Raw genomic sequence first — 16048 nt, forward strand, 5'->3', positions numbered from 1 at the left:
CGAAGGGCCATCCAGCGGCTTGAGGAGGCTTTGGCGAAGCAACGGAGAAAAGGAGCCGACGAACCGTCTAACGGGCGCGGAGGCACCCGAGTAACTGCCGTCTAGTCGGAGCACAACATCCTCGAGGTCTAGGCTCTGAGAATATTGGACTCAAATACCCGTAATCTTAAGATAGGAAACATCCGCGTTCTGCGAGGCCGGGGACTTCCTACACGCCGGATGTATGTTATATATATATATATATATATATATATATATATATATATATATATATATATATATATATATATATATATATATATATATATATATATATATATATATATATACGCACACTGTACAGCCAGCTTCCTGTCCAAGTTGTGAAAATGGTCGCATGGGCGAAGAATAAAGCTTCCTAGAAGATTCACATAAAATTGTGAAATTCGGCAGGGAAAAAGATGCGATGGTCCTCAACCTGCAAGCATGTGGTCCTAGGAACTGGACGCCTAAAGATATTGGTGTTCCTGAAGGGTCCTTGCCAATCAGAACGAGAGTTTTAGCGATTGGTCACTGCTATTCAGCGTGCCACACAGAATCTGCTAAAAACTTGGGGACACATTCTTACATTTCATGCGATACTCAGGCGGAAAGGTTGCTGGCTATGTACGTCAGGTTACGCAGTGGCGGATTCAAAGTGTGGGGGGGGGGTAGGAGTGATGCCCCCCACCACCAAAGCCTGCGTCAGCACCCCCCTCCCTCCTATTACCAATTAGGACAAATGAGTGGGACCACTGTGAGCATACATTAACAGTATTTATGCTATGACGGGGCTTTTGTGCTACCAAAAACAAGTCAAAACTCACCCCCCCCCCCCCCGTACTCTGCTCTGGTGTTACTTTAAGTGATCGCGCCCCCAAAATGAGTCGCTCGTTCCGCCACTGAGGTTAAGCCCACCTGCTGCAACATTACTACTACTAGATTAAATTTTGCCACCAAAATACGACTCTAGATTGTCTGTAATGGTAGGCAAACCAAACGGGACCTTGTATCAGGGCGGGCTTGTACATCATAGATCGCTAGGTGATTTTAGATTACCGTACACAAATTGTCTCCGTGAAATGGTCTGTTTCTCATTATTGCTTTTCTGCGCACTTTCCATCTTGGATTTTTGTTGTTCTTTGCTCATGACATGTGGTGCCTGAGGATATTGACTTTGAAAGACCAGGAAGAGTTAAAAGAAATCGACAGATCTCACGTACCATAAATATCGATGTCATGCGAAGTATGCGGAGGTAAGGCGACTGTAGTGTAATATTTTTTTTGGCGAAACATTACGATACGGCACTAAACATGTGTACAAATGTTATACGTACGGACACGTATGTAGAACAGTCACGCATGTTTTAGGTAACAAGTTTACAATTTACATTTGCGTAACAATGCCAACAGCAACATGGGTATGGCCAGAAGCGGTAAACTGAAATGTAGCGCTTGTGGCTGCGAGGATGGTAGCCCTGGATGGTGCTACGTAGACCAAATTCAATGGGTGGTGCTTAACTACAATGGACGCAAACCCGACGTGGAGCGTGTATCATTTGAGTGCATTTGCAATGCTTATAATATTAGATGGACAGCAATGTAACCTCTATTGTCGTTTGACCAACATTACGCCTATACATAAGGTTCTTTTCCAAAGCAGTTCCGAGGTGTGGTGCGGATCTGCAGTAGAATACTTGATTTCCACGCAGAATGCTTGAGTTGAATTCCTGCTGGGACCAGAAAAGTTATTCTTTACATTCCTTGGGCCAACGCTGCTGATATTGATATTTCTTAACACCCTCGCATTTTAATTGCCTATGTCTGTTCTCGCCGTTCCTCTGTGTAAAGTGTCAACAACCGTGTGGCGCATACCGGTATGCGCTTTGTATACTGGTATGTGCAGCAGGTGTCTGGACGAATGGATTTGGTGTCCTACGTGATGAAATTTTCACATCATTCATGCAAAAACCAGACTCTCGTAATCCTCAAACCCTGCTACCCTTTCTTACTAATTTTGGTCTATACCCCAAGTTATGGAGATGATCTGACAGCACGCTTACATGGACGGCCAGATAGATAGGTATATAGATAAATACATATATGGAAAGGCTCGAAATGCCCACATTACACACAGAAATGCTTAACAGTTAAAAAGAATGCCAGTGATCTTTGATTTTTTTTATTTTTGTGTAGCAGCTTCTCTGTCATGGTTGAATGCATACAGCTTCATATCACCGATTGGGTCTTCTGCATTTAAATGTGAGGTCTTTTCATGCCGTTTGATCACAGAGAATCATAAGATAGAAAGAAGCCCTTACACGTACCCACAAGACCGCGGAAAAGGCGCTTTGAAATAACTCTATTTTGTTTCTTTTAGATATCGGTAGTAAGGCTAATCTGTAATCGAAGGTCAAAAAGGTTGAAATTCGTATGAGGCACACTGCAGTGGTGGACTTCGGATTAAATTGAACATTTGTGAAGTCTTTTCGCACATGCATCCTATATCCAAGTACACTTAGCGTTTTGCGTTTCACCCCAATCGAAAAGCACAAGAACGATTGATTCACACACCATCTGACACATAAATTAGGATAAGAATAACAAACTCTGAACACATAAAAAAACTATAGTTTATTTGCAGGAGATTCATAACTTCGCGTTTTGATGCACACAGCCTATATGTAACACTCAGAGAAACAGTTCATAAAAAAAAGCAGACCTACTGTTTCATCGATATCTTACAGTATGCACAATGAACAGTGAAGATTACACGATGTAGACATCTTCACCCGCGGTACCACCAGGTATTCACCTTTGAAGTCTGAATGTTTTCAAGAGGAATTGCGCAGCTTTTTCTGCTGCCATCATCTCGCTGTAAATAGGCACTTGTGAGTTGTATCACATGAGACAAAAAAGACAGTTGAAGCACATAGCAAATAAGTGAAAGAGAGAAACTTTGGTAAATAAGCGCGCAATTCGTATACTCACAGAAACGCTCGTTAAATAGTGTGAGCGATGGCTTTTCCACGCCATTTCACAGCCTCTGCGTACTTGAAACACTGACAGGGTGAAAATGTAATGTTTCAGTTCACACTACAAAAGGAAGATGGAAATGAGTGGATGACTAGTAATGGCTAACTAAACGGGCACGATTCTAGCTCTTTCCTGTAATACCATGGTCAGGACGATGACGCTATTTACAATGCGATTTGCTTTTTGGTACAGTTTCATTTGATTGCGATTTGACGGAAACAAAGGCCGTCTTTACTTTCAGACTCAGATTAGACCATTGTGGGAAGTCTAGCGACTATTGGGAACCCCAAGAAAATTAATATTAGGTAGAAGATACATTCGCGAATATGGTGTGGTGGCAGTTTTGCCAAAAAGATTGTGGCTGCAACATAAAGTGATGCACGCCTGAGAAGAAAATGGAAGCATACTCCGCAGCATGCCAAAACAAATATATCATCCTACGCACATTTCACAGGTGGTTGTAAATAAATCTTCCGGACATAGCTGCAAAAAAAAAAACGCCAAAAGTGAAACAGCAGAATTTCGTAACAGTAGTGGGAGCACAACCACTGCAAACAATTACTGTTGCGCGAAGCAGAATAAACAGTTAACGAAAAAGCAACAATAGCATTGTTGACAATACAGAATTTTCAGAAGCATGATATGTTGCAACGTCATTTATTAACTCGCCGCCTAGTGAGATTCGCACAGCCGTACGACTGCATTAAAACTTCAGCGCAGGAATGCTCAGCCATGCACTGCTTACTGAAATTACAGAAATTATTCGTATAGCCGACGAGCTCTGTGATTACTGTAGCACAGTTATCCGGAGCTTACTTTTAGCTGTCAAGTGAATTGTCATGTGCCATTGATACTGCTTCTTTCCTGACAGATCTGATATTGTTTCTTCATGCCTACAGCTGAAATATTAAAATACTGGGATCTTCCCCCGAGGTTTAAAACATGGTACGCCTTTATCATAAAAAAATTGTTTGTGCTGTTGAACATAAGCCAGACGAAATCTGTGGTATTCTGTGCATATTGTTTGTCTTTTATGTATAAGGTGCATGTAAAAATCACATAAGCTTTGTAACCTGGTCACGTGGTTGTCTGTTTGATTACTAGTTTCATTAGATAAAACACATGTTTTGCATAAGCAAAATAGAGACGAAATATATGAAGCACTCATTTTCATTATATTCAAGCAGTTTACTGTTATAATCAAAGAAGGTTTAGAATTTCATTCGTGGAAATGGTTCGTAAATATTATTTGCAATGCACAAGTTTGCTCAACTTACTTTTAAAGGTAGATGCTGTAAAATGGTAGTAAAATGACAAGAGTTGGCACAAAACAGCTAGGAATTGATAACGAATAAAAAGCTCAAATACAAAGCAGAACACCTTATTGCATTGTGCTAACACTTCGCTCTTGCTGAACAAGTTTAACAAAAGTTTTCACTTTGTTGTTTGTATGAAAGCTTCATTGTGAACTGCACTCATGAGCCAGAATAGCTGTACCACATGACTAATTTTTGTCACTAAGCAGCGAAAAACTGCAGACCATAGTGCAGTAGTATACAAATGTTGAAATATGTGTACAGTTAAATTAAAGCGTGCTTACTTGAGGACAGAACAAAAATATGGAAAGCGGGGATGCAAACTATCAGCATTACGTCAAAGAATGAGAGACAATTGCAACGACCGAAAAAAGAACATTTCGATGAGTATGTAATGACCAACGATGTGATTGTATAAATATACACAGAGAATATTCGTTATTAAACATTTTCTTTTGATAAAACATCGCGAAGTATATATTTATGTACAATGAAAGATAATTGACTAGCTGTGTCACGCATGCACACAAAACAACCTGCAGGGCAGTCGTGAGAAAGGGTCACACAATCGCACTGTAAGCAAGGCACAAGTACTTGAGCACATCCAAGGTGCAGGAAACTGCGGTTGTGTTGTTTGTATAATTGTTTGGGAAACGCTGAATGCACCAGGGGTGATCATAATAGTGGAGACCGAGTGCATTAGAAGATATAGAAGGTGTACAAAATTCATACCAGCTGCCCCAATGACACCTTCGCATTCTAGGAATAGTTATACTGCGGTCTTTTAGAATTGGACATTTGCTGTTTCTTTCATCAATGGCTTTCTCCGTGCTTTCAACACAGTGAATTAGTCCACGTGTTTTATGCAGTGCATCGAAAAGGGAGCAATGAATTTGAAAATGTCTTCACATTTTTGAATTTTCAGCCGGCAGTTCTGTGCAGCTTGGATGTGAACAGAGAGCACTTGGCCCCATTCATCCGATGTTGAACCACTCGAGCATATTCACATGCCTCCGCACGATGTTCGCCTCGAAACTGTTCTAGTCCACCGTGGGCGATAAGAAAAAAAAAGTGGCATCCCGCACATATTTGAGAGCACCTCTTCCTCTCGCACGTCTCTTGTTCAGAGCGGTCACCAGATGGCGCAGGCCTTGAGATTCCGGTGGAGTTTGCCGGGCAGCCAACTTTGCGAGGACTCCTTCGTCGTTCGTCGCGGCGTCATACGCGTCGCACTTGTGGTGACACTGGTCTAGTTGAGCATCGCATCTTATCCCGATGAAGGAGCGCCGCACGTTCCCATAGTGGGCCTTCTGAAAAGTCCAAAGAGTAATTGGACACACTGAGCTCATTTTGCAACAGCGCAAGTGAAGCTTTGTTTCTGCAGTCTCAAAGTGTAGCTCAGTAATAATCCCACCCATATCATCATCACCCAGAACAGCGATGGCGGCGATCCCAACTTTGTCTTTGTTTTTTGTGGATGATATGTGATATACTCTGTGGACGTAAGTTTGGCACAAGATGGCCTACTTCTCACTTGTTGCATCATTTGGCCGACGGTGGCTTGGAAACAGCGATGATGTATTCGCAGAAGTTATAATGGCAATAAATAGCAGAAGCCTACATGCTGATGTTTCCTTTTACTCGTGAGGTGACGTCCGCTCTTTTTTTTTTCTACGGTAGATAAAACCGTAATGCGCATGGTTCAGCTCTAATCCGATGATTTATGCGAAAAACATAGTGGTATTTTTTGAGGTAACTGAACTTGTTAAGTGCGTGAAATGATTTTCGTGACGACAAACGAGCTACCCACGAGCCAACATTGAATACTACACTGCTGTTGAGTTCACTTCAATGAAATCTTTACAAATATTTGAAAATTACTGCTTGATACCCTATACCTGCAATTTAGATACTCAATGTCACGTGCTTTATTCTTAACATCAGGTCATGGTGTCTTGCATTAATGTCAATGACATCCGCAGGTGACCACTTCTTTCGCAGAAGAGAGCGGGGAATTATAATTATTACACCGAATGAGAAAGTTACGAAGGCTCACCATGGTGCAGCACTGATGAGTGTTTGAATATTACATACTGTGCTGGGCACTGTATAAAATCTAGTGTTGCTGAAGTAACTCGAAAAAGAATGCGCTTGCTTACAGATAAAGAAGCTGTACATTAAACGGGTCTTCAAACCCTTCATTAATCAGATATGCATGGTAATGCATTTTGAACCATAATATCTTGTCTGCTTCTCAACTGTGAAGAATGGGGTTCTCGAAGCCTACGTCTGTTACGATCATTTCGTCTACGGGGTATGTCTCTCATAACCCATGAGCCACTTTATATCTGAGTTGATTGTACCTTGAAATACATATGAGCAGTAAAAAAATGTGACTAGGTGTCGCATTAGTGATAATCTAAGAGAGTGAAAGATGAGAAAACGGGAGGAAACATTGTCTGGAGGATGGAAGAGATACACGAGAGGCGGTGCGGAATGCGACGGCTTTCCGAAGTAAACTTGCAGGCTGTAGAGCAATTACAATTACGTGGTTAAAAGATATTTTTCTCATTGCGAAATCGTTTGCATGGACATAAGACGCATTTTTGCCGTGGCCGTCACCGTCATGTTTCGTGTAAAGTCCAAGTCCATGACAATGCCTCCCACAATCCACACGAGTCAACGATTGCGAAGGTTGTCGACGGGTGCGGATAAAGCGGAGAGGAAACTTGCCGGCTGACTCATTTGGGTGAAAAATCATGAAGTATTGCTGATGCACGGGGAAGTGGGGTGCGGGGAGGAGGAGGTCTGCGCTACTCAGGCAAAAACTTAATAAATACAACCTATCTCAGTGCAGTCGATCAGTCTGCTCATACCTTTACATGTGCTGTGGCCTTATTACTTCGCGTTGAAGAACCGACAGCAGAGAAATGGCTTCGCCTGATGGAGCGGCCGTAATCTGCCACGCCAGCATTTTGTAGAGTTACACCAGAGTGGATCCCAAAGGAGTTAGCTGCCATACCTATTCATATAACATTCGAAATTGTTTGTTCCATTCATTGTTTCACCCTTTCAGTGCAGCTGTGTTTTTTAGAGGCGAAGCAGCTCAGGGTCGAGCTCAATCCGGTGTGTGGCGTGACCACACTTACATCGCATGCGCGTCTCCTATGCCTATCTCTCCCCTCCTACGCTCCCCCTCTCTCACCTCGCAATGCCGACGCAGGCAGCGTCAGCTAGCCAACGCTCGCTCCTCCTTCTATCCTCTAGGCATCCCTCTACGCAGCGTTTACACCCCTACAGCGCATGCGCGTCTCCTCCCCCTTTGTTGCCTCACAACGCCGACGCAAGCAGCGTATGCTTGCGAGTTTCTTGATTGAAAAAAGCCCACTGCTTTTGCTGCACAACCATTCACTGGACTCCCCATATCCAAGGTAGTTCTGATGGGAGATGTTTCCTGTGCGTTGTTGAACAATAAAAAATGCCCCCCCCCCTCCCTCCCCGAAGGAAATTGTGGGGAAACGCGACTGCCGTCCTAGCGCCAAGAGAGCGTACCGCTGCCGTCAGGCATTTGCCTTCAGTGACTTCTACCATTGCCTTGAGAGGCGCCCAGCCAGTGAACGGTCTAGAGTGAGGAGCGAGTGTATGGGTGAGTGGGCACCAGTGTTATCGGCTTGGCGTTAGCGTTTCACAGTGGTGTCTCGAGCACACATTTCCGGGTGCTCTTGAAAGGCATCCAGCCATCGAACGGTTGAGAGTGAGGAGGGAGTGGACGGGAGAGTGGGGCGCAGGAAGGAGAGACAGCAAATGGTGAGAGAAGGAGGGGTGAAACACTGTACCTACCGCCTCCTACACTCTTTCGCACCACATGCTCCGGTTGCTAAGGGCGAGGATAAGCGCGCGTGCCCACAGCTGTTGCTATGGCAGAGAAACTTAAGGAATCTTCGATTTGGCTTGCACTAGTTCAGAAAAGTGCAGGTGCAGAAAAAGCGGTGCCAAGCGGTGCAGTGAGCGTGCAGCGCCGGTCGAGCAAGTGCAGGTGCAGCCTCAACCACGCCTCGGCACTAGCCGACACTAGCGCGCGACGGCTACAGCCAAAACGAAGGCGTGAGTTGACGTGAGTGCAGGCCGGAGAACACCTTGTAGTGTAAGCCTAAAATAGCCGCCTCCGCCGCCTTGTCCGATCAATACACGGCCGTGATGGCACTTCTTGTGACTGCGATGGAATTGCTGGACTCGAGCAGCGACGACGATTCCGTCAGCGGTGCCGTTTGCAGTGACTGCGACGATGAGTACGACGATGCGTGCATCTTGGTCGCGTGCGCGTTGGTGCGCGACGATGCCAACCGTGTACCCGGGTACGAAAGCATTATCGGCAGGTACCATGAGTATGAATTCAAGCGCCTCTTCAGGCTGTCCAGGGAGACTTTTGATAGTTTCAGGGCCAAGTTCAAGACTTCAGCCTTCTACCCAAGGGCAGTGCAAGGCCGCCAACAAATCAGTGCCGAAAAAACATGCCTCATAGCGCTTGTGTACCTAGGCTCACAAATATCTATGTACGCCATAGGCGACAAATTCGATGTTACCGAGTCGTCTGTTCATGTTTGTGTGACACGGGTCGTTCACTTCTTACACGCTATTAGCGATGAGATAATTTGCTGGCCTAGTAGCGCGGAAGTGACCCGCATAAAGAACGGCTTCCTCGCCAAAAGTAAAGGCAAGGGCCCAAGAAACACCATCGGCTGTATCGATGGATCACACATCGGGATACTCACTCCAAGCGAATCTACGCAGTCTTACTTCAACCGGAAAAAGTGGCCTTCGATAATCCTGCAAGGAATCTGCGACGACAGGAACAAGTTGCTGAACGTGTTTATTGGGTTTCCAGGTTCGGTTCACGACGCCCGTGTCCTGAGGGAGAGCCCCTTCTTTGCACGCGCAATTCAGGAATGTGAAGACAATTATATACTGGGTGACAGTGCATATCCACTGATGCCATGGCTCATGACCCCATTCAAGGACAATGGAAGTTCTTTTCCTACGTGGAAAAAGAGCTTCAATAAACGACACAGTCAACAACGAGTGCTTATTGAGAACACCTTCGGCCTGCTTAAACAGCGTTTTAGGAGGCTCTACCTTGTTGATGCAAAAAGTGTGCAACAGTGCTGCTATATAGTTATGGCTGCGTGTGTGCTACACAACATGTGCAACGATGAAAGGGACTTCCTTGAGGAACTTGCAACGCTTCCCCAAGAAGAAGATGTGGGCAATGATGAAAGTGAAGGAGATTTTGATTGCAGTCTGCCAGGCTACAGTCAGTCTCTGCGAGAGTTCATTGCAAAGGAACAGTGCTAGAAGTTCATCTTTGCTTCGCGATTTATTCAGTGTGCAAATGTTTTGCGAAGTGGGGTGCCGCGTCTAGAAGCAATGTTTTTTTTTAACAAATTAGATGGAGTAGACACTGCTAGTGTTATAAAAGTTTATTGCCCATATTATAACCCGTCCTTATTTGAGAGTACGTCGATCAACCGATCGAATCGCTGCATGCGCTCATCATGCCGCTTTGCCTTTGCCTCTTCCCATTTTTTTCTTTCCTCCAGTTGTTTCACTGCTGCCTCCTCTTGCTTAGCTCTCGAAGCTTGCATTTTTTCTAATGCCTCCAAGAGCGGCGTGACTTGGGACCTACTCTGGCGCTTCCTTTTTGGCGTTGTGCTGCTCCGAACTTTGGATGCTGTGTTGCAGTCGACTGGGACTGCTGCATCTTGAGGTGCTTCAGTGATGCTGGTGCTGTTGAAAGTAATTGTACAGGTGCCATGTCATTTCCAGGCTACAGCACAAATTAAGTAATTTTTACTTACTCTGGACTTGCACTAGGCAGGATTGTTTTTCCAGGCTCCAAGAGCAGCCTTGGATTTACACTATGTTCTTTTTCCAAGACTTCTGCCAGCTCTCTGTAATAGACACTATGAGAATCACTGAAGATATGAAGACACAATCGTAACTTACTCTTCATATTCACAGTTCACACGGTGGTGACCTGAAGAATTGTTGTCTTTTTTTGACTTTTTATATGCTCTGTCCAGCGACTTCCATTTGTTTTCCACTTGTGTGGCAGTCACGTTGCACAAGAACTCCGTATTGATGGCCTCAGCCAACTTCTTCCACAGAAGCCTTCTTGTGCTAAACAAAAAAGCAAAGCACAGTTAGTAGGAAAGAAGGAAGCGACGTAACGTGACCCAAGTCTTGCAGTAGCACATGAACCTTTCCTTAGTACTTCATATGTGTAGCTTTCAGGGATAATTGCTAGGGATGTTCGATTATTCGAAAATTTTGGATAATGAATCAAACAGCACTGTATTCGGTTCCTAAGTCGAATCGAATTGCACATATTCTAAGTAACAAATATTCTTTTAATAATCGGCACTGGCGGGAGAACCCCAAAACAACGAAACAGCTACAAGTCATTCTTTCAATCCCTAATGTGACCTGTACGCAGCCCAAGCTTTTGCAAGACTACCTACACTATATTGATTGTCGAATGAATGCGCTTCTGAAAGCTCCATTCTTGCTCAATTTTTACTGCACTTTAGCTGTATCGCATTTATCAGCTCCTGTCTTCGTCTTGTAATAACCAAAGGTGGGAACTACGAGTGCTTGCAGCTTCACGACTAGCAACAGATACAAGTTTTGCGTTTGCGTAAATTGTTCTTGCAGATGTAAATTTCAACGCCCATTGTTATCCGCTTTTAGTGCGCAGGCCATGTTGTGATGACGGGTTGATCTGCTCCGTTACATATTTAGTTGTATCTGCAATGTTTGGTTGTAAATTGTTTTGTTTTTGTGTCCCAATTTTATTTAAAGTGAGGTGACAAAGTCTCACGTTGATAACGCTAGTCAATGCCGTAGTTGAACCTACAATTACAAAATGTTACGAATATTCTAGTTCCTGCTGCATACGAGATTACCTTAGTTTTCGTAATTGTGGTATTTTGAGTAGATTCAAACTGACTGTAATGGCCTTTGTCGAAAGTTTGTGACTATTTGTTTCAAATAAAATGTTCTGTTCTAAGGCTGTTTTGAAAATGGTCTACTTACTATTCAAACAGTATTCAATTACTATTTGTATTCTATTTGGTGCCATTACTATTTGACTCTTACTTGATTAGGTTCCGAAATTCACTATTCACACACTTCTGATAACTGCGAACGTTCTTTTTGTGCGGGAAGCATTATGTTGGAGAAGTTGAACATTGTGTAAATCACTCTTTTGGATCATAAAGCTTCACTAAGGAGACAGCCATATTCTAACCTGTCTTTGCATTGTAAAACATGCAGCTGCGCAACCTTGTTTGCTGACACGACGGCGCAGTCTAGGTTCAAAGATAGGGTAGCACGTGTCAAGAAGCATATCTCTTTTAACAATGAGCTGCACCATCTTGAAAAGTGGCAGTGCGAGAGAAATGCGGACAGACAGTGAAGACACAAGGACTGCAGGGCGAGACTTGCTAGAGATGTGCCTCAGAATAACAACATGCAATTCCCTCTAGTGCAAATTCTCAAGGCAGCACTACACTTGCAACATGGCTTGAGCTTGGAGGTGCTGCACCTTTTCGGCAAGACAGCGGTTGTGCAATGCCCAACACAAAAGCACCGTCGCTGTTTTTGAAGATCACTTGACTTAATGAAACATTACGAATGCCTTCGTTGTGTATATATGTGCGTGACTATACATACTGTTTGTGTGTATATGTAAACGTATATGTCACAGTCAGGCGCATAGCCAAAATTTTTTTTCAGTGGGGGGGGGCAGTAAAATGTAAATTGCTGGCAGTAAAATGTAGGCAACAATAACCATCGCCATTGTGAACTTCATGCGCCCTTATCTTGTTGGTGCTTGCCTAGAGTGAAACGGAATAATAAAAAGCTGCAAATAATTTTGGACATAGGATGACATACCGAAGTGCCCTGGTTTTTCCCACCAAGTCCTTCATTTCCGAGTATTTGGCGATGAAGAACCTTGTTTTTCGGGCGCTCCAAAGCTCTTCCACATCTTCAGCCGACGCGGCTGCTGCTGGAAATGCGGCTAAAGCCCCATCGCTGTCAACGTCGCCGTCGCAGGCAGGAGAAGGCGTCGGCGGTTGTGCCGGAGGGGGGTCATTTTCACGATTCCCTGCCATGAACCGCAACGTAACGCGCTTGCCGTCTGCAAGGGCGAAAACCAAGATTAAAAATACCGACATAGCATAAGCAATGCTACGAGGCTGTTTGCTGACCGACTACGACTCCTGGCCGCTAACCACGTTTTTTGGCAATGCATGCAGCCTGACTTACCTGATGCCTCATAGACGTAACCGTTGGCGTCCGTCATAAATGACCCGTCGGGATTGTGAAGTGCCTTAACTTCCTTTTGAACGCCCTGAACAACTATTTGCAACGTCGTCTGCTCTGGCCTTGGGGGGACGCCCGCCATGCTGCACTACTCTGCACCTGCTTTGGAGTGCGTGCACGCCGGTACAGAACTCGTCAGGAACTAGGCTTACACCTAGACAAAACGAGGGAGCCAGTGCAGAGGGTGCGACAGAGGGCGCGCGCTGCTCCGGCAAAACGAGGACGAAGGTGCTGCACCCTTTGAACTGGTTCAGCCGGTGCAGCCAAAACGAAGAGACCATTAGAGCGGAGAGATAACACCTGCCGTCGCGCGGACACCGCCGCAGACAACGCCGGATGCCTGGCATAGCCCGATAAGAATTACAGTCGCATTGAAAATTCGCAGAATGCGCGTTTACCAAACGCGGACTGCAGGCCTCTGTGTACAGTCGGAGTCTTCTTTCTCTCATTTCCCATTAGCAGCGATTGGCATGTTCCAGTAGGTAACACTGGTCCATCACTGCGTGTTTGAGCCTCCCCAGTTTTTCTCCTGCGCAACGCCACGATGAGCGCTGTAGTGTCAACGTCACTGCCAGTGTAAGCGTTAGGCCTGCTGCTTCGCATCTACACATGATTTCCCTTAAGCGGGAGATAGTGTAACTTTTTGTCTATATCTTAACGCTAATTGAGACGCAAACTTGTTTCATTTTGTCGTCCGAAAGCCTGGCCTGCTTCATCGTCATCTCACCTCTCGGACTCCCGTTTATGTGGTAGGGAACTGTCGATATACTCACCCAAAGGGGGCATGTATACACGTACCAGTAGAATGTCGAGTCCCTGGGTTGTGCAGCCATGTGCCGCTAGACTGTGCTCTCCCTGCGGTTGGCCATCAGCGGCGTCTCGCAGCTACTGCCGCCTTCGTCCTCGAGTTCCTCGCCCGTGAGACCCAGGTTTCCCGGCACGGGTCGCAGCGTTCGGTGGAAGTCGATGCGTGCGTACTCCGTCGGTGGCTCCGGCAGCTGCGGTATGGTGCCGCCATTGTGCGCCCCCGAGGAAGCGGCGGCGGCCGCACGGCGTAGCGTGCTTCCCTGTTGCACGGGCAGGACGGCCACGGCCTTGGGGAACGACAGCTCGGCGTACGTAACCTCGCCCCCACCGCTGCCACAGACGTCCTGCTGTTGAGAAGACCAAAAGACGAGCGATTTGAAAACGTGTGCGTGCACAGCCGTCCCGTGTACCTGTATCAGCTAACGTAATATCACGAACTGGAGATTTTTATTTGACGCGGTGTTTGAAGAGGTTAGGGACCGGATACATAAGACGGTACTATACTATTAGAGCGAACTCGGCTTTTGAGTTGCCATACAATCTACAATCTCTCGGTGGCAGTAATGTATACGCTGCTGACAAAACGCCTAAAGGAGCCATCCGTTAAATATGTCAATGGCGCCCGCTCTAACGGAAGACATATACTTTGTATCCCTTTTACGGGATGTTGACAGTGTTGTTCCACTTGACATCCCCATGAACTAGCTATGGCTTTTCAACTTCCCAGTCTGCTGAGTGAAGAATGCCCAATATCAGCATTCACAGATGGTAATGTGCTGTCCTCAATAAGTAATTGTGCCGATCGATCGATAATGTGCCAGCACCACAACATGACGTTTAGCAGTGAAAACGGAACAAAGCCAAACCGTATAAGTGTTGGTAATCGCGTGCATTACGTAGCCTTAAAATGTTGCGTTTCAATTCGTCAGCCCTGAACGGTGCCGATTACACTTAACGGTGAGAAGTCGATTGACCCTTTCATTTACATAACTGATTGATTGGCTTATTATTGGTTTAGGGCGTCTAATTTTCTAAAGCGACTCGGGCTATGTAAGCCTCTGTTGAGGAGGGCTACTGTGGATTCCCACCATTTGAGGTTCTTGAACGTGCGTTGACATCATATCGTGTACATGGATCTTCCGCATTTCGCCTCCACCGAAATAATATCGAGGTGAAATACACGCCTTTCCGGTCTACAGCCGATCACCATAACTCTGCGGTTTATATCGCTTCCAATGCCCACCCACAAATTGCCTAGAGACTTAATGTTTATCAAACGTTTTTATCTTTCTGACGTCCTCACCTTCTTCGGCGAAGCTGTTCTATGGTTTCCTAAGCTTTCTAGACTTTCCTTCAGTGGCAGTTGGGCAGTGTAGGCGTCCATTCCCGATGCCAGGGCAACCATTTTCTCGTGAGCCGCATCGTAGCCAGAGAAAACTGAAACGCAGATCAAACAAAAGTTTGATGTGAATCAATCAACCTTCGTTCGGTAGCGGAATATTTTATTTTCACTTATTCGCGGGATTTTTTCGGCAGCTTGCACGTACTTAACAAGCTCTCTATTTTATGGACGGTTCAGCTCAATCACGGCTCATTCTGAGTGGCGTGCTTATAAAAAAAAAGTCCAATGTGAACACTATTGCAGTAGGCATAACATTCAACGTTCATAAACATCGATCAAATGAAGTACAGCACCCCTTCACACAAAGTAGCCGGATTCGTTTTAATGTGGCACTAATTTAGGAGGTGTAATCAACTTTGATTATTCATAATGATTTATAATGCGCCCGCTTGCTATTGTCGGTGCGTGTAGCACTGACATTTTATAACAAAAGATTACAGCGAACACTTCTATAATGCTTTCTTTACACTTCTTCGAGTATTTTGTTTTGCTACATCCAAACAATTTGTTCAGGGTGCAGTGTCCTAAATATGGCTTTCATTAAATTCCTGTAATAATGCATGTACACTCAGCCATGTCAGAACGAACAAATATTATCAGTTGATATTCTTGCAACATTCTAAATATTTTCAAAGCCTTCAAATAGAAATCAAAGCTCTCGCGGTTCCTTCAGACACATTTACAAAGACTGTTGTCAACTCAACTGTAAGACGAAGAACAGAAACGCAATATTCAGGACTCATTTTCTTAGAGACACACAATAATTATGAGAACTAGTAAACCAAGATTCCATGACGAGGAAAGTATAGGCGATATTCTTTGCAGTAACAACATCCTTGGCATCATTGTCTGTTAGTTTTAATTGATAACAGTAGAACGAGTCACTCTAATGGAAACATATAATCTCCGAAGCTTTGTTGCAGTAATGTGTGCTTCTCTTATTAGGCATTATCTGCCCACCATATGAAAACACACATTCTGTTGCTGTCTCTAATGCTGGAGTTTACAAGTACTTTACGGTTGTTTCACAATTGACACTGTGGAAGTACAAAGAGGGCTTCTTACTTAATTTTTTTTAACTACA

General features: G+C 44.8%; 2 protein-coding genes across 6 annotated transcripts in view; both read right to left on the reverse strand.

The window, feature by feature from the left end:
* Positions 1–2629: 2629 nt before the first annotated feature.
* LOC119172789 (protein turtle) overlaps positions 2630–16048 on the reverse strand; it is a 353955-nt gene continuing 340536 nt past the window's right edge. For 2 of the 4 annotated variants that reach the window (XM_075893304.1, XM_075893303.1), the window contains exons 12-14: positions 14866–14999; positions 13554–13906; positions 2630–5680 (exon numbers count right to left, since the gene is read on the reverse strand). In XM_075893304.1, the coding sequence (XP_075749419.1) occupies positions 13595–13906; positions 14866–14999 (446 nt within the window). In that variant the 3' untranslated portion in view covers positions 2630–5680; positions 13554–13594. Of the gene's footprint in view, positions 5681–13553; positions 13910–14865; positions 15000–16048 lie in introns of all 4 variants that reach the window. The other 2 variants (XM_075893302.1, XM_075893301.1) reach the window with 1 other exon arrangement.
* On the reverse strand, positions 9833–13034 carry LOC142814502 (uncharacterized). 2 transcript variants are annotated; one of them, XR_012894940.1, is made up of 4 exons: positions 12699–13034; positions 10374–12570; positions 10226–10318; positions 9833–10154 (listed from the first exon to the last, which is right to left on the reverse strand). XR_012894940.1 is itself a non-coding variant. In XM_075893305.1 (2 exons), exons 1-2 carry the CDS (start codon positions 12835–12837, stop codon positions 12266–12268), a joined length of 444 nt encoding a protein of 147 aa, XP_075749420.1. In that variant the 5' UTR covers positions 12838–13034; the 3' UTR covers positions 9833–12265. The 2 variants fall into 2 exon arrangements, 1 of the variants encoding a protein (XP_075749420.1); XM_075893305.1 differs by having other exon boundaries at positions 9833–12570.

The sequence above is a fragment of the Rhipicephalus microplus genome, chromosome 4 (assembly GCF_043290135.1).
Source record: "Rhipicephalus microplus isolate Deutch F79 chromosome 4, USDA_Rmic, whole genome shotgun sequence".
Taxonomy (NCBI): Eukaryota; Metazoa; Arthropoda; class Arachnida; order Ixodida; family Ixodidae; genus Rhipicephalus; species Rhipicephalus microplus.